Source organism: Trichechus manatus, unplaced genomic scaffold, assembly GCF_000243295.1.
Source record: "Trichechus manatus latirostris isolate Lorelei unplaced genomic scaffold, TriManLat1.0 scaffold00010, whole genome shotgun sequence".
Lineage (NCBI taxonomy): Eukaryota > Metazoa > Chordata > Mammalia > Sirenia > Trichechidae > Trichechus > Trichechus manatus.
In genome coordinates this window covers 1,398,700-1,418,350 of record NW_004443946.1, presented here as the reverse complement: position 1 = coordinate 1,418,350, position 19,651 = coordinate 1,398,700, and the positions used below count along the sequence as shown (strand labels likewise).

The window sequence follows — 19,651 nt, the reverse complement described above, 5'->3', positions numbered from 1 at the left end:
ATATATTTTCTCCACCATTTTAAATTTTAGGATAACCTGCATGGTGATATTGTAGAGAATAATTTCGTATACTGGAATTTTTAGTAATTCAATGGAAGGGTGTTAAAATGAAGAAAATATCTTAACGATGGCAAAAGTACCACTTTGAGGAATACAGAGATAAATATAGTGTTCCGTTTTTGTGTAGATGGTAGTACTGAAAATAAAAGGGAAGATAACCAGATTTCAACATCCTGGCATCTTGAGCACCAACTCTGGAGAATGGAGTAGGCCAATTTGAGGGTTTTTATAAAGTCAAATTTACTAGGTTACCATCCCACTTCATTACTTATGAAAATTACTTTAGAAGCACTCTTCTTAAAAGGAAAAATGTATTTTAACATGTCTCAAAAATTAATAAATAAACTGCTTCTCAATATTTCAAAGCCTGTATGTATTATAAATAAACCTCAACTTTATATACTTTAAATCACGGTGTGTGTTTGGACAAAGGAACTGAATTTAGGGGTAATGGACAGGCAATGGCAGACATTTATTCCCTTACTGAAATAAGGCTGAAAAAAAAAAATTAAAATGCTGCCTAAGAATACTAGGTAAGTGCAAAAAGCGCAGGAGTTAGTATTTAATCCATACCGGTGTTCCCTATTTTACAATTTTTGGCCAGCGTGTTAACCACTGAATTATTTAAGGAGAAGCTTAAGGTGATTTTAAAGTGACCTGAGAAAATGTGTTCTTTGTGAAAGTTGATATGTAGTGTTTTTATATATGTATCTGTAATTATGTTGGAAGGTTTCTGAAGTCCTTGGGGGTAACTTCTTATTCTCCTCAAATTTGAATAATCTTTCCAGTAAAGTGTACATATTGAGTTAAAATCTCCTATAACTGTACTTACTTTTAGAAACAATATCTACTCTGCAGCTTATAGAGGAAATTGGTTTACAAATATAAATTTAAATTAATGTACCATTGTTAATATTTAATTCTCGTATATCTCATGCCATATAATCACTCTAAAAAAGCATTTTTGTTTCTTTTGTCTTCCAAATAAAGCCTCCAATGGGGGGAGGGGTAAACTTTATAGTCTGACTACAATGTTTAAATATTTTAAATATATACAGTATATAACAACTTAGTTGCTACTGATCCACTGATACTTATTTTCTGTTTCTTCTGTTTGGGCTCTTTGTTCTTCTCGGTGATTAGCTGCAGTCCAAAATGTAATCTTTTTGAATACCTGTTGCAGAAGCTTAGGAGGTAATAACGATATCTGACTTTCTAAAATGATAACATTTTTACCAATGCAGTCAAGGCATGACCTGTAAACAAAACATAATTATTAGTTTTTGAATCAGAAGCTACAATGTAAAATATTTATAGGTAAGTATTCTTTAAACAAAATGACAATTTTTACAAAAATTTTACATGATATTGTACCTCCTTTGTATTGTTTGTAACATGCTAGAATTTCTTCCCCCAGAGCACCACAAATATATATTTTCATAGTAAAAGAGACCAAACAGATAATGTAACTTACCATGCAAATGTTCTTTAAGTAAAAAATATACAGATTTAATATCAAGGCAGATTATTCTGTGGCAGACCCTTTTTAAAGTATCTTTCCAGCCCATTTATCCTTCTCTGAGAATTGTCTTTCCTTCTCCCAGCAGCCCAAAATGAGGCCCCTAATACCCACTTTTATGCCATGTGACCTGGTCTTCCCCATCTCCCCTCCATAAATTACTGCACTGGGGTGCACACTGGACTTAAGCTGACAAAGAAAGAGGAGGTCTGAAGAGAGAAATGAAGCAGCAATACAGAAAGAACCAAGAAACTACTTGGGTTTCTACCCTCTGGGGTCCTGGGTGTTCATTTTTTCCCCTTTGGATTCCATTAGAAGGCAGTATCCTTCCAAATAAAATTCCCTTTTTAAATCTTGAACTAGTTTGAGGAGAGAGTTTTGTAACTTAAAACCAAAAGAATCTTGATTAAGATAAGAACTATCAAAGAAAAGCATCTATTTCAACTGATAATGATTTAATTCAAAAAGGTAAGTAAATACACAACTACCAAGGCCTCCACCAGACTGAGTCCAGTACAACTAGATGGTGCCCGGCTACCACCAACTGCTCTGACAGGGATCACAACAGAGGGTCCCAGACAGTGCTGCAGAAAAATGCAGAACAAAATTCTAACTGAAAAAAAGACCAGATTTACTGACCTGACAGAAACTGGTGAAACCCTGAGAGTATGGTCCCTGGACACCCTTTTAGCTCACTCCTGAGGCTCACTCGTCAGCAAAAGATAGACAGGCCCATAGGACAAAACAAGACAAGGGGCACACCAGCCCAGGGGCAAGGACTAGAAGGCAGGAGGGAACAGGAAAGCTGGTAATAGGGAACCCAAATTCGAGAAGGGAGAGTGCTGACATGTCACGGGGTTGTTAACCAATGTCATAAAACAGTATGTGTACTAACTGTTTAATGAGAAACTACTACTTTGTTCTGTAAACCTTCATCTAAAGTACAATTTAAAAAAAAGTAAATCTTTTTAAAAGTTTTTAATAGACTCATTTGATTCTGCTATGATTAATCTTAGTAGAGGGTCAGCAAAAGACAGGAAGACCCTCAATAAGCTGACTGACACAGTGGCTCCAACAATGGGCTCAAATATAGCAACAACTGTGAGGATGGCGCAGGACCCAGCAGTGTTTCGTTCTGTTGGACACAGGGTGGCTGTGAGTTGGAACCAACTTCACAACACCTGACAGCAGCAACCGTTTTTAGAAGAATTTGCACTCTAGAGATTTACATCTTCTTCTATACTTTCATGAAGCCTTTTCTCTCGTCTCTGTGACAACTCTGAATAAGAAGTTAGAGCAAAAATCTTCTACCTAGATGCAGAAGTACAAGAAAATGATAATGAATCTTTTATCTGGTGCAAATTTAATTCTGTTGCTATGGTGACAAAACAGCTCTTGTGCCTCTTCCATAATGGGTTAAGAGAAGAGTCAGACGCCAACAGTGAAGTGTTTATGAGAATCACAGGGGAAGAATAACCAAGTCAACCTTGGCAAGTCACAGGAAACTTTCCAGTTCAAGCTGAGTCCTCAGAGCCTGCACTACCAGAGAGACAGAGAGAGAGAGAAAGCTGTAACCCTGAAGACGGTGAGAAGCAGTGGCAGGAGAGACCCAGCAGCAGGACACAGCATGGCGAGCTTCCCGGGCCACGGAGAGAGAAAGCTAAGTGCCTATGGGGAGAGGCCTAGGGCCAGGGAGAGGTGTGGCTATGAGTACAGCTGGGAAGAGACTGTCTTGATGGAAGATCTGTATCCTAAGTGTTCCTGAGCCTGAATTGTAACTGTTATTTCCCTAATAAACCCCATTACTGTGAGTATTGTCTGTCAGTTCTGTGTGGCCATTGCAATGAATTATCGAACCTAGCAGAGAAGTAGACAGTGCTATGCCAGGGACCACTGGTGTCAGAATTAGTCAAGATGGTGGAAGAGGAGGCTTGTCTGGCCTCCACCTCATGGGAGTCAGCCTTGGGCTGTTGATCCTGGTTCTCCTTCTCCCTTGTGGGGTTGAAGGAGGTCACGACACCACCCCCAAGCCATTTTTACACCATTACAAACATAAATATACCTCTATTACACTGAAAGATATCTATGAGTTTTAAAAGCAGATTCCAAAACAGCGTGCAAAAATTGACCCTTTATACACACTCACACACATACGTATACGTATACTGCTCTCACCAAGGTTTCCAATGACTTCTTAGAGTGGTTAAATCTACAATGTTTTTCATTTTAAAGGATACACACTAAACTGTTAACAGTGATCGTTGTACACGATGGTTCATGGGTGATTTTTAACATACGTTTCACATTGTATACATTTTTCTTGGTAAACATTTCTCGCAGAATAAATAATAACTTCATTCCTTTTAAAAATATATACATATATATCCAAAAGTATGATGGGCATGATCCCACAAGTCCATCAGATCATACTAGCTCTTTGAGAAGAGGAACCACGTTCTATTCATCTTCATTTTCTCCCAGTTTCTCAACATAGTATGTGCTAAATTACTTCTGAATTAAAATTTAAAATAAAAATTGCTCTAGCTGCAACGTGGACAACTGATTGTGGCAGTCATGCCTCACCCAACAAATGCTACTGAATTTCTGCTATATTCACGTTTTGATGCACGTACCCATGGACAGAAAACACTATAGTAGATACACGTGGTAATACAAAAAAGCTTAACACTGATGGTCACCCTTAGTCCCAGCTACAAATGCAAGCCCACCCAGTCATTTGTTCTTCCACTTTCTCTCATTACTATGCTAGTTTACCTTCCCCATTACACTTATTTTCCCTTCCAAACTTAACCATTGTGCTGTCTGGAACACCAGTTGTACAGTCTACAAACACTTCTGCTTCCTCTGACTTTGTCTTTGCTTTAATTGAAATCTAAGAAAATTTCTTTGCCTATAGCCTTCTTGAGAAAATAGTATGAATTTTCCTTCATCTCCAGTTTCATGGGCAAAGAGCCAATGTCAATATTCTCCTAGATCCTCACTGCTGCTCCCAGGCTACTAAGGTTTCACCTTCCAGTGCTGCCGTCTACCAATCTCCTGCTCATTTTCCCCTAGTCATTGGCCCTGATTCACCAGTTTTCTTTTCTTACTGATTTTTAGCATCCAGGTGGAAAACCCTTTTCACTCTTTATGATCTCATCTCCATTCTAGTAATGCTCATGGTCGCACCCTGGCCTTGCTAATCAGGACAGTTCCAACTCCAGATTCTCAAACTCCAATATCCTCCTTTTGAACCATAAACCTCTTATTCTTTTAATTCTTACACTCCCTTACTCCTCTGACTCTTCCTGGTTCTCTAAGTAATAAGGCCCCTCCAATTTTTTTTGTGGTAGAATATACATTTGTGGGAGAAAGATGTGGCAGTCTGCTTCCATAAAGAATACAACATTGGAAACGCTATGAGGTAGTTCTATTTTGTCCTATAGGATTGCTATGAGTTGGAACTGACTCGATGGCAACAGGTAAAATATATATTAAAACTGGCCATTTTAACCATTTTTCAGTGCACAATTCAGTGGCATTAATTACATTCACAATGCTGTGCAACCATCACTATCTATTTTCAAAATCTTTCATCACTCCAGAAAGATACTCTGTACTCACTAAGCAGCCCCCACCATGGTGACCACTAATCTACTTCTGTGTCTATGCATTTGCCTATTCCAGATATTTCATTTAAGTGGGATAATACAATATTTAGCCTTTCTGTCTGGTTTATTTCACTTAGCATAATGTTTTCAAGGTTCTTTCATGTTGTAGCACGTATCAGAACTTTACTTCTTTTTATGGCTGAATAATATCCCATGCATGTGTATGCTACATTTTGTTTATCCATTCATCTGTTGATAGACACTTGGGTTATTTCCACCTTTTGGCTATTGTGAATAATGCTGCAGTGAACACTGGTGTCTAAGTATCTGTTTGAGTCCCTGCTTTCAATTCTTTTGGGGTACATACTCAGGAGTGCATGACTTTTCATTTCATAGCACAATGCCTACCCATGGCAGGTGTTACAAATTGAACTGTGTCCCCAAAAAGATATCTTGAAGTTCTAACGCCTGGTACCTGTAAACGTGACCTTTGGAAATACAGTCTTTCTAGATGTTATCAGTTACATTAACATGAGGGCATACTGGAGGATGGTGGATGCTAATCCAATCTGAGTGGTGTCCTTATAAAAGGGAAGAAGAGATACAGAGATAGAGGAAGGATGGCCAAGTGAAGATGGATCTACAAGCTAAGGAATGCCTGGGGCTACCAGAAGCTGAAAACCCCAAACCCACTGCTGTAGTCAATTCTGACTCAGAGTAGAACTGCCCCATAGGGTTTCCAAGGAGCGGCTGGTGGATTCAAACTGCCAACCTTTTGGTTAGCAGCCAAGCTCTTAACCACTGTGCAGAAGCTGGGAGAGACAAAAAAGGATCTTCCCCTTAGGGACTTGGGAGGGAGCAGGCTTAGGCCCACACACGATTTGGACTACTAGCCTCCAGAACTGTGAGGCAATACATTTCTGTTCTTATAAGTCACCCAGTTTGTGGTATTTTGTTAAAGCAGCCTTAAAAAAACTAATACAGTAGGCACTAAGATATTTCTTAATCCCTACATATGAGGAAACTGCAAGCTAGTTATGGAAACTAGTTATGTTCACAGTAAAAGTTAAGTAACAATACAAGACAGTGTATGATTCAGTGCCAAAAACGAGGCTGGCAGAGCCAAACAGGAGGCTGGCAGAGGTTCAAAGCATAAATCCCATCATAATAAGTTCAAAGGAGGAATAAATCTGAGATACCATTTCACCTCCATAAAAACAGTAATGCTCCAAAAACAGAAAACACTAGGTGTTAGTGATGCTATACAGAAACAACCCTCATCCACTGCTGGTGGGAATGCAAAATGGTATAGCCACTGCGGAAAATAGTTTGGCAGGTCCTCAAAAAGTTAGACATAGAACTACCATATGACCCAACAATTCCACTCCTAGGTATATACCCAAATGACTGAAAGCAGCTACGCAAACAGACATACATACACCAATGTTCACTGCAGCGCTATTCACAATAGCCAAAAGGTGGAAACAACCAAAATGTCCATCAGCTGAAGAATGGATAAACAAAACGTGGTATATACATAACAATGGCATATTACTCAGCCATAAAGAGGAATGAAGTCCTGATGCATGCCAGAACATGGATAAACCTTGAGGACATTATGCCGAACGAAGTCAGACACTAAAGGATAAATACTGTATCATATCACTTATATGAAATAAGTAAGTATATACAAACCAAAAGTAATTAGTGGAAACCAGGGGCAGAAGGGAGGGGCAAAGAGGAAATTTCTGCTTTGAGTGCACTGAAGGTAGTTAATGGTGGTGGGATAGTTTGGAAAAACAGTAAAAATGGTTGCACAACTTGAAGAATGTCACTTAACAGTACATGTAGAAATTGATGAAATGTTGTATGTGGTGGTGTATGTATATTACAATTTTTTTAAAAAAGGGGTAAATCATTACAGCAGTAGTTCCCATACTTGTTTGCACATTAGAATCACCTCAGGATCTTTTCAAATCTCTGAAGGCCAGGCCACACCCTAGACCCATTAAATCACAATCTTTGGGGTGAGACACAAGCAGCAATATTTTTTGAAGCTCTACATGAGATGCTAATGTGGAGACAAGTTTGGGAGGCACTTCACTATAAGGAAGAGCAGTTAGGAAAGACTTCAAGAAGATGCAGTCTGAGAAAGCTGAATGGTTTTCAAGTGGTTCAAATTGTAGAACATCCGGAAGTTAAGAGTATCCTCCTTGAAATACAGCATGCCATCTCTTTCTCCTCTTTCTGTCTCTCTTTCTCACTTTCTTTCACATGCTTCACCCATGTTATGTCCACTGCATGGAATACCCACACTTGTTCACTGGGCAACTTCCACCTGGCTCAAATTCTTCCTTTCATTTGTCACAGGCAGAAATAGGGTCTTCTTTTAACTTTGGTGAAGGGAAAGACAATACATAATATAGGGGAAATCAGCATAACTTGACCAAGGCAAAGTCACAGACGCTTCCTAGACGCATCCAAACACCCTGAAGGACCAAGTTACTGGGGCTGAGGGCTGGGGACCATGCTCTCAGGGGACATCTAGGTCAATTGGCATAACATAGTTCATAAAGAAAATGTTCTATATCCTACTTTGGTGAGTAGCATCTGGGGTCTTAAAAGCTTAAAAGTAGTCATGTAAGATACATTTATTAGTCTCATCCCATCCAGAACATAGGAGAATGAAGAAAACCAAAGACACAAGGAAAATATTAGTCCAAAGGACTAACCACTAGCCTGAGCTCAGAAGAACTAGATGGTGCCTGGCTGGCTACTACCACCGACTGCTCTGACAGGGAATGAAATAGAGGGTCCTGGACAGAGTGAGAGAAAAATGTAGAACAAAATTCAAATTCACACACACACACACACACACAAGACCAGACTTACTGAGCTGACAGAGACTGGAAGAACCTCTGAGACTATGGCCCCCAGAAACCCTACTAACTCAGAACTGAAGCCACTCCCAAAGTTTACCTTTCAGCCAAAGATTAGACAGGCCTATAAAACAAACAATAACACAAGTGAGGAACGTGCTTCTTACTGTAAGTATACAAGACCAAATGGGCAACACCTGCTGTAGTGCAATGGTTTGCTTTTGTGTGGCCTTTCTCGCCACGGTCTTGTAACTCCCACCCACGTGATTGGGTGCAACTGTGCAAATAGGGTAATTGTGGCCCACCAAGGGGACTGGTCAGTTTTGCCATCTAGCTGAACCATCCCAGAGGCAGGAAAGAGAGGATCCTACCACTACCAAGGAAGAACAGCCAGGAGTGGAGAGCATGTCTTTTGGACCTGGGATCCCTATGCTGAGAAGCTCCTGCAACCAGGAGACAGACAGCAAGCTGTAACCCTGAAGACAGCAAGAAGCAGTGGCAGGAGAGACTGGCAGGAAACAGTGCAGTGGGCTTTCCTGCCCACAGAGTAAGAGAGTGCTTGGGGTGCCTCTGGAGACTTACTAGCAGGGACTAAAAGAGCTTTGTAACACTTGCCTGAAGAGGGCAGAGGCCTAGGGCCAGAGAGAGGTGTGCCTGAAAGCAGAGCTGAAAAGAGGCTATGCTGATGGAAGAACTGTATCTGTATCCTGAGTGTTCCTGAGCCTCAATTGGAACCTGTTCCTTCCCTAATAAACCCCATAATCGTGAGTATTGTCTTCGAGTTCTGTGTGGCCACTGCAATGGATTATTGAACCAGCAGAGCCGCGGGAGGGACAGTTGGTGTCAGAATTGGTGAAGATGGTGGACAAAGGAGGCATGTCTGACCCCCACCTCATAGGAATCAGCCTTGGGCTGTTGATCTTGATTCTCCTTCCCCCTTGTGAAGTTAGAGGAGGTCAGACACCACCCCCGTGCTGTTTTTATACCCAAAAACAAAGACAAGGCAGGAAGGGACAGGAGAACTGGATGAACGGCAACAAGGAATCCGGGGTAGAAAGGGGGAGAGCGCTGATACAATGTGAGGATTGCAACCAATGTCAAAAAACAATCTGTGTATAAATTTTGAACGAGAAACTAATTTGCTCTGTAAACTTTCATCTAAAGCACAATAATATTTTTTTTAAAAAAAAGGAAGAAATAGAGGCTTCAACAATCCTCCCATTCAACTCTGTATATACTCCTTTGAGAGCAAGAGTATACACACTAAGACAGTGTGAGTCATGCCATCAATTTAACAACAGCGTTGGAGTTAAAAGAAACTACCACATTAAATGTATGTAAACATGTATGTTTGCATACACACACATCTTTATTAGACACATTCTGAATTCAGAAAAGTTAAAATGTGAAAAAAGTGAGGCTTAGAATGAAGGAAATACATTTTATATTTTCTATCATCATATGCATTAAGTGCAGTTTACAAAGATGTGACTGTACTGTATATTTTAATTTTTTTAATTACATTGGTGTATGGTTCACCGTTACAAATTTGATTATACCTTTAGAAAGATGTAAATATTTTCCAAAATTCAAGTCATAAACTAACTGAAAAACATAATTTTTCCAAAAAGACAGAAGAAAGAAATTATCATAATAATACTATTTATATGTAGAAATACTGAATTTGCTTACCTGAGTAGTGAATAAGGCTGTGTTTGAAAGATCAATAAATCATTACAGTGACCCTAATCAACAAAGAAAATAGAATATTAAAGGCTATATCAGACTTTTTGATAAAGATCACAGTACATTATTAAAATTTTTATTTTATAAATTTAAAATTACATAAAATAGCAAATAAATCTCTCTCTCTAGCTACTCTTACAAACACACACACACACACATCCAGTGACCAAATTTTTACCCAAGCATAGTCTATATAATTGCAAATTTAGAAACATGTTTTTCTTTTAGAACAGTAAGTTCAAAATGATAACAGTAGTAGTTTTCAAACTTTTTTGTTTTTAAGCAGAACTTTTTCTTCCATATAACTTTTATTTAAAAATATCTTCTTTATTCTGCCTCCCTTTCTCAGGTGGTCCTAGGATTTCTGGGAATTTTTAATTTAAAAATAATAGACCTGGGAGATTTTTTGAATAATGATTCTCTCATCTAAAAGTTAATGTGGTAAACAGTCAGCAGAAATTTTCTCTAATCCTTTCAAATAGGTCTTTAGAATTTTATAATTTATAATCATGATTTTATTTAGAATTTCTGTTTTAATAATAAACTTTCAATCCTAAATAAAGATTTCTAGTGCCAAGAAAGAGAAGACAAACCATAAAATCTGCTTCTAATTAAATGCAAAGTTGTGGTTAAGCTTTTCTTGACACACTGAATACCCAGCCAAAGAAAGTTCTAAAACTTCTGATATACAGGCAGTCCCTGGATTACAAACAAATTCCGTTCCTAAATCTCTTCAAGTCGAATTTGTGTGTAAGTTAGAACAGTTAGGTACAGTTCACATCTAACATCAGTTAGTCAAATGTTTGTCTTACTATACAGCATATAGTTTACTTTTCTATGCATAAAAAACATTAAAGAAACACTTCCAGATACATTAAAACATCTTTAGCATAATAATAGTGATAATAATAATGTTTTGATGCGTGTTGCAAAGTAGGGGCCGTTTGTTATTATGAACCACTGTATTACCTTGAATTTTTAATATAATAGACTTTACGGTGGTTGGTTCATAACTATGGGTTGTAGGTAAGTCAGACATTTGTAACCTGAGGACTACCTGTACATAACTGAAAACATTTAAATTGGAGGCCCCAGAACTACAAAATAAACCAAATTCCCTGAAGAGAAGCCACTTTATTTCAGAGTTCACCACTCTATAGGCGCTAAAAAAAAAAAAAACCAAACCCGTTGCCGTTGAGTGGATTCCAACTCATAGCGACCCTATAGGACAGAGTAGAACTGCCCCATACTGTTTCCAAGGAGCGCCTGGTGGATTCAAACTGTCCACCTCTTGGTCAGCAGCTGTAGCTCTTAACCAGTATGTCGCCAGGGTTTCCCCACAAGTGCTACTCTGGTGATAACTGTGCCTGAAGAGATGAGAGGGAGCTGGTACCCTCTTGCCAGATTCTCGCTTGTCCCTCATCCCTGCCGGCTGAGTCCTTCCTGCTTTTCCCAAACCAGATGAATTAAACCTGAACTCAGATGGGGTATTAGTGTGACCACCCTGTTGTGAATTTCCCAAGGTCCTAGGAGTGAAAGAACAATACTCTTCGAATGCTACTCATTTATTCCTTTGACCTTGGTTTTAACAGATTTTAAAGTTAGAATGCTTTAAACAACTCAAATGTAAAACAACTGGGTGAAACAGTGGCAAAAGCAGCACAAAATAAAAAGAAAACGCATTTTTAAAATTTCAATAAAGTAGCTTCCTCTTGAGGAGAAAAGCTATTGGGTAAGAGTCAGAAGAAATAAGCAAGTAGCTTCAACAATATTGGTAGTGTTCTAGATCTAAATTGGGAAGCATGTTTCATGGGTAATTGTTTTAGTATTATGCTTAGTAGTTTACATCTACATTATATATATTTTATACATCAAATATTATATATGAACATTTTAATTCAATCAAATATTATGGTAAGGTTCAAAAAGAAGAGAAGAGAAAGGGAAGGAAAGAAGAGAAGGAAGAGCCATTCTTTAAAACCTCTTCTTAATTTGGCTAATGAAATTAAGAGACTTATTTTGATTTGTAAATACAAGATATCCTGAGATGCTTCACAAAAGCCTCACATTCTGAAATTAATCCTACCTCAGTAACATTTTATTACTTCAATATTTTGCAATGTTAGCATATCAACATTCTTGTTGAACAGCCGTTTTGTTTGAATAACACAATTATGCAAATGAAATATTTAGATAAAGTATTTTCTTACTGTATCCAAGGAAAGTAAATCATCTTTGCTCCCACCAAATACCATTATTTCATTTTCTTTTCCCAAACAGGCTGTGTGCCATAACCTATGATTGAAAATTATAAACAGAGTTAAATTATTATCAAGGAAGAACTGTATATTACATATAAATCAATTTGAAATTGTATACTCTAAAATTCAATCTATTTCAAAGAGTCATCATCAAACTCAAACCTTTGGCCTATCCTCAAAGGGGTTTAGAGTTTAATGATTCCTCTAGAGTTTATTAAATCATATTGCTTCAATTAAGGAGACAACTCCCAATTGCTCTATTATACTCCTCCCCCTCAACCTTCTTCTAATCCCTTTATCTCATAGATATTATCACTGAAATATTCATGTTTAAAAAGGAACTGATCAGCCTACTGCTGAAACAGGCCCTTTTCCTGATTTTTTATTACTATCTTTGATGTTACTGTTCTCATCATTGTGACTCCTTTTTCCCTGCTTTCTGTTCTCCATCACCTGAAAAATACAACTGGTACTCCCTTTACATTTACATTTTCACACTACTCATCACCCTGGGTACAGAATACCATATGTTTCTAGTTTTTTCTGTCTCTGATCTCTCCTAGCTTCTTATAGCTAATAAATAATATTTTTCAAATATTGTTCTTGATCATGGAAATTTCCTTATCAGGAAGCATCTGTGTTACCAAGGGCCTCTGCTCTTAGCCTAATATTTATGATCAACGGCTGTTCTTTTCCCTACAAATCTTAATTCTTGCCTCTCCCCAAATGAATCCTCTACTTCAGTCAAGTTCATTAATTTGCTTCCCCTGAGAGAAAGCTTATATCTACTTTTAGGCTTCGTGATTCACCCTGTTTCTTATGCTTAGAATATGTCATTCTCTGAGGGCCTTAAAAACCCTCCAGGGAGTGTTCCAAATACACATGAAAGCTGGCTCTGTTAACATCTCTCCTTAGCACCCTTTCAACATTCATGTGCTCATTTTATACTCTCCTAACTTACATTTGAAGATAAACTGCTCTGTATACTACTTTGTTTGCTATGTGTGTCTTCTAGCTCTCTTGAGGTCAGAAATTGCCAGAGTGGTGTGCTAGAACCGGCTCACCGGCTGGCTGAAGCCAACTCCATGTTCAGTGATATCATGTTGGCAGCTTGAAATTGGCCATGGTGGGAATATAATGCTATAAATAGAGTTCCCATCCCACTCCCTTTTTTTTTCGAAAGTAGGTTGTTAACCATTTGCCAGCACAGCACGGGAACTTAGTAATGTAATTTTATGCTTCTCCTCAAAAATACTTAATATGGTGTTCTGCACCCAGGAGGTGCTCAAAAAGTTTTGATTAACAAAAGCAAGCACAGAATATCAACATAATTTATTCAGTGGTTAAATATACAAATTATTTCATAAAAGAGTGGAGCATTAAATGTTCTTTTGGAAGTGATATGATACCTCATATGCATCTACAATTTTCTTTGTTTACCAAGAGCAATTTTATGATTTTATAAAGTTCAATACTTCAGAAAGCTCTAACTCTCAGAAAAAAGTACATGTATATTTTCTCAATTTTAGAGGATAAAGTAAGGATTTTACAAAGTTTATGGCTTTGATTCTGAGAGTACTTTGATTACTTTTTATAGTAGACAAAATTGCTGAAGCAAGAGATACACAAAACAATCACATATATCACTTATTCTATTACCACATAACTGATTTTTAGTACATTAATCCTTTTTACTTAACTTCTACAAGTGCAAACAGAGGGATCATGCCCGATTTGTTAAACCAAATACCTTCCTCAAACAGTCATGCACACATTCAATGGCAAATGTACTTGGGACCCAGGCTAGAACTGAGTCATTAGAGATTTTGTTTGGGAAATACTCTGCCCAATTCTCCAATTCATATGTTAGAACATAAATTTATGTAAGTATTCAGCAAGAACTGAGTTATGTTGTGGGGCTGGGGGTGAGGATTGGAAGAAGGACTGGGAAAAGGACACAGAATACAGATAATGGCCTCATATATGGGATCCTTTGCCGCTGAGTCAATTCTGACTCAGAGCGACCCTATAGGATAGAGCAGAACTGCCCCACATGGTTTCCAAGGAGTGGCTGGTGGATTCAAACCGCTGACTTTTTGGTTAATAGCCAAACACTTAACCACTGTGCCACCAGGTCCCCTCATATATGGGAAAGGATAGTTTAACTTCTTGGAGAAAAGGCCATGTGTAACCTTGACAGTACTCATGGGATCCAACAGTACCTAAAGCTCTATATACTAACACTTTATCGGACATCTTTTACAGACATAAAAAAAAGGGTCCTTGCTGAAAGCAAGGCTTTCAGATATGACTATATCTGGAAAAAAAAGATGGCTATTTACCTGAACATAGTTTTTATCTAAGGTGAGACCTAGAGAAGAGTGCTGCACTGTACAACAGCGATTCTCAACCGGCGGGGGGGGCATCTGAGGATATCTGGACACCTTTCTGGCTGTCACAACTGTGGGGGGGTTAGAGGCAGCTAGTGGGTAAAGGCCAGGGAGGCTGTTAAACATCCCGCAATGCATGGGACATCCTTAACAACAAAGAATTATTTGGTCTAAAATGTCAGTAATGCTGAGGTTGAGAAACCCTGTTATAAGAGGAGAATTGGGCAGTTTACATTTCAAATTGTAACTTGAAAAAGTTTGCACAAAAACTAAGTTGTCACTTTCATTTTTAAAGATTAGTGTACATATATATATATAGTATATATATATTCTCCTTACACTAAACTGTATCCCACCTGTTCTCCTCCTCACCTCATACCTGAAGATAGATCTGCCTCTGTCTTATCTGCCTTAGGGAAAGTCTGGCCTGGACTTCATCATCGAAGAACACTGGAAAGCCTTTCCTGACTTGATTTTGGTGACATCTAGCTTGCAACCTGATGTTTTTTTCTACAGACTGATAGTTTATGTCCTCTCACAGCTGCTCTAAACTTACACCTAAACATTCTAATAAAGCATATTATTTACATGACACATCAGCTGAATTAAAATAAATCTCTTTACATAGCTTTTCTAACTAGTATATTATTGATAATAGTTGTGTTGCTCTAATGACTCATTAAAGGTTGAAATATAAAACAGGAACAATTTAAAAATAAAACACTTTTACTATCACTTTGGTCTATAATTAGTGCATTCATACAATCAAAGAAATGGGAGAAACCTAAGAGTTTATGTAGTCAAACTCCCTCATCTCACAGATGAAGAAATTGATGCTCAACTTCATATAGTGGAGCAAGGACTAGAACTCTGAGCTCCCATATGTTAGGATAAAACTCTTCAAATTAAAAAATATATATTTCAGAAGATCAAGAACTGTCAAAATAATACATTCTAATAAATTTTTATACATGAAAATACAAAACTACATACTTAATTATGATAAATTATTCATGTGGTGTGCATATTAATATAAATATACACACTTAGATATATAGCTTAAATATTTTTAGGCCTTTTTCTCAATTAAGTTACTCAATGGTCATTTATTAAATAATAAAAATACATATCATTAAATTGACTTCACACTAGTATAAACAACCTGCAGTAAAAAAAAAATCTGAAATACATGGCATGAAAAATAATAAAATCTATTACTAATTATAATGTACTGAATTTGAATTTCCTATGCAAATATCTTTATTATACTATTCAAATTAGAAAAAAGTAAGAATTACAATACTAATGTGGTTATCTTTGTAGTCTAATATTACTATATTATTTCCATAAATTTTACCCTACTGTATACCACAAATAACATTTTTTAAAAATTCACATTAATGAACAGATCATATAGTTAATTTAGATAAATAATCTACTATCTACTATATCAACATAAAAGCAGATTTCCTTATTGATTTGCTTGAAATTACTTTGAAAAATAATACTACTAAAACCAACCTCCATTCTTATCTAATTATTACATATATTAACATTATATTTTTAATTATTCTAGCTTTTAAAAATTTATCACGCAAGATTATATATGTATCTAAAAGAACATTTTCAAATGTGTATTATGACATGCATATGCATATGAAAATATGGTTAAAAAAAGATTAATAATGTCTAACAATCATATATAATTAAAATAATAATTAAATTAATTCTTCAGGTAATATCACGCTTACTGGAAAGATATCCTTCCTGATGGTTTATGGTTTTAATGACAAACACTATAAATTCAGTACTGTATTTTAATAGTTTAAAATTCTTAACTATTTTACTATTTGTCAACTAGTAGACCTACCTGGGTCTTGTTTTAGGTAAATGTGTAAGTTGTTTCCAACAATTTGTCATGACATTATGAATCCAACCATCACCTGCAATATTATGACAGATCAGAAATTAAGATTACGTCTTTGGGATAAAATTTTAATTGTTTTTCAAATTTACCATGCTATAGCTATACAACTATCTTTTGTGAGTGTGTATATTTTACCATAAAAATTTTTAAACATATATACAAAAGTAGAGTGAACATGACAATGGATGCCTACATATCCTAGATTCAACAACTATCAAGATTTTGCCACACATACTCCATTTATCCCCTTTTGTTAGTCTTGTTGCTGAATTATTCTAAAGCAAATCTTCTATCATTTCTCCCGTACATACTTCAGTATGCATCACTAAAAAGTGTAGACATTTTTTATATAACCACAATGCCATTATCATATAACCACAATGTCATTATCATAGTCAACAAAACTAGAAATAATTTCTTGGTATCATCTAATACCCATATGACTACATGTTAAATTGAATCTTCTATGAGGCCCTGGTGGCGCGGTGGTTAAGAGCTACAGCATGCTACAGCCACTAACCAAAAGGTCAAGAGCTTAAATCCACCAGCCACTCCTTGGAAACCGTATGGAGCAGTTCTACTCTGTCCTACAAAGTTGCTATGAATTGACTCGATGGCAACATGTTGTAACAGAAAACTGACTGGATTAAGAGTTAGGAAATTTAATTTCCCATAAGTCAATGACCAAAACAGCAAATAGGACTTAAAAACACTACACCTATAGTTTGGTGGCCCCTTAAAAAGTTAAACATAGAATTACCATTAAAAAAAAAAAAAGTTGCCATTGATTGATTCCGACTTATAGGGACCCCACAGAACAGAGTAGAACTGCCCCATGGGGTTTCCAAGGAGCAGCTGGTGGATTCAAACTGATCTTTTGGTTAGCAGATGAGCTCTTAACCACTGTGCCACCATATGACCCAGCAATTCCACTCCTGGTATGTACCCAAAAGAACTGAAAGCAGGGACTCAAACAGATACTTGTACACCAATGTTCAATGCAGCATTATTCACAATAGCCAAGAGGCAGAAACAACCCAAGTGTCCATCAACAGATGAATGGATAAACAAATTTATGGGATATTATTCAGCCATAAAAAGAAACGAAGTTCTAATACATGCTACAACATGGATGAACCTTGAAAATATTACATTAAGTGAAATAAGCCAGACACAAAAAGATAATATTACATGATTCTACTTATATAAAGTATCTAGAATAGGCAAATGCATAGAGATAAAAGTAGATTAGTGGTTACCATGGGCTGTGGAGAAGGGAGAATGGGGAGTTATTGCTTACTGGGTACAGAGTTTCTATTTGGGGTGATAAACAGTTTTGGAAGCAAATAGCTATAATGGTTGTACAACACTGTGAGTGTAATTAATGTCACTGGATTAATTGTATACTTGAAAATGGTTAAAATGGCAAATTTTATTTGTGAAATTTTACCATAATAAACAGATAATAACACTAGAAGTCATGAAGATATTAAACACCCCCCAGTGAAATGTACAGATTTTAGTTTTTGGTTAGATTCCAAATTTCTTTTAATTAAAATATCCCACAAATTGGAGAAGTATAATAATCTTTAAGAATAAATAATCTATCCCCCTAATAGGAGCTGCTCTTTCTCCAACCAGGGAAGCCTCTGGAGTTTGTATGTTTGTTTAGTCTCCAGCCAACTGCCAGATGCACCGTTTTGTTACTCAATAAATTTTTGTTGAAAAATAAAGTTGCTTCTACATGCTATATAAAATTATATAAATGCCTTTAATGATATATAAGGGTTCTTAATGAAAATATCTCTAGCCACAGAAAACTTCTGGGTTAAAAAAACACAAAACATCCAATATGTCAAACTAAAAAGTGAGTATTCTTGGTCATTTAACTATCCTGATGCCACAATGCTACTGCTAAAAGAAAACTGCAGTACAAAACCCACAGCCGTGGAATCAGAAGTGATAAGAGTTTAAAACTTCTAGCTAAGCACGTTCCTTATAGTTCTGGAGAAAAAAAAAAAGAAGAAGAAGAAGAAGCAACTGGCCTTCCCACCTTATATTTCCAGAGCCTTCTGCGAAAGGCTTTTCTTCTAATTCCCATTCCAGCCTACAGTATAAGTGTCTGGACCAAAAATCAGGAGAACACAGAATCACAGAATATGATAGTTGAAAGGGACTTTAATTCATCTAGGTTCAACCACCCTTCCTTTTCTCTATACCTAGGAAACAGGAGAACATGGAGAGCCAAGGGTACAAAAGCAAAGAGGCCTTCTACTTCTACGTCTTAATTCAAGCCTATAACTGGAATAAAGGTAAACCAGAAAATCAGAAGGAAAGGAAAAAAGAAGACACTTTAAGTATCAAATGCAATTAAAGAAAAAACAATGAGATAATAATTACAGGCTAAACGTTAATTGACTTACTTAATGGAATATTCTCTGCACTTAGTCCACCAAATAAGAAAAGCTTATCATCAGCTATTGGGGTTAAAGTATGCCATGAACGATGTTTTGGATTTTCTCCAGTAGTAGGAATCCTGTAGCAAGGGAAAAAACATAAATTTCAGTCCTGTTAGTCAAAATGAAAGGTCTTTGATAATCTCAGATCTTAAAGGAAAAAACTGCCCTCAGCACTTTAACAAGAGTTAATTTTACTAATCCCACCTACATGAATGTTTAAAAAACATTCTTAAACTCTTAGATGAATTTAAACAATTTCTTTCCATTTAATGTCTATTTCACATGACCACAGATCGTACAGTGAAAATAAAAAAGTCACATTTCCAATTAATTCACAATGCATCCTCAACATCTTTCTTGCTGGTTAATCAATATCCTGCGCCTCAGTTGTTTTCACTATAATTATTTTCATGTCTATAACTTTATACTGTTCTTTCACGTTTAATTTTCTGTTCTCAGTTGATTTTCTCAAGGAAATTATGGGGTTTTTTTGTTTGTTTTGTTGTTTTTTAACTTTGGTTTACTTGTAGAATTTCCTGAAGCACTATCTTCCCCTATAGCTACTCTAACTTAAAAAAAAAAAAAAAAAAAAGCATGCAAGCCATTCCAGATTGAGGATAAACCTCTAAAGATTTTGAATACTATCCTGTTCTTAAATAAATAAATACAGAAATAAAAAGATAAGCACTATTTAGAAGCACAAAAGTTTAGCTAATTCAGGAGATGAGACGACACCATTCTCCAGAATGCTCCATAACAACATGGGCTATTTATGTAAGATGTAATTTTATTTTTTCCA

At 36.6% G+C, this 19,651-nt stretch overlaps 1 protein-coding gene across 2 annotated transcripts in view; it reads right to left on the bottom strand.

Moving 5' to 3' along the window:
• Positions 1-16: 16 nt before the first annotated feature.
• Positions 17-19,651, bottom strand: part of KLHDC1 (kelch domain containing 1) — a 56,971-nt gene continuing 37,336 nt past the window's right edge. The window contains exons 8-12 of one of the 2 annotated variants that reach the window (XM_023726147.1): positions 18,817-18,929; positions 16,337-16,409; positions 12,026-12,110; positions 9,762-9,814; positions 17-1,316 (exon numbers count right to left, since the gene is read on the bottom strand). In XM_023726147.1, coding sequence (XP_023581915.1) covers positions 1,130-1,316; positions 9,762-9,814; positions 12,026-12,110; positions 16,337-16,409; positions 18,817-18,929 — 511 coding nt within the window. In that variant the 3' untranslated portion in view covers positions 17-1,129. The remainder of the gene's footprint in view (positions 1,317-9,761; positions 9,815-12,025; positions 12,111-16,336; positions 16,410-18,816; positions 18,930-19,651) is intronic. The other variant, XM_004370837.3, reaches the window with a different exon arrangement.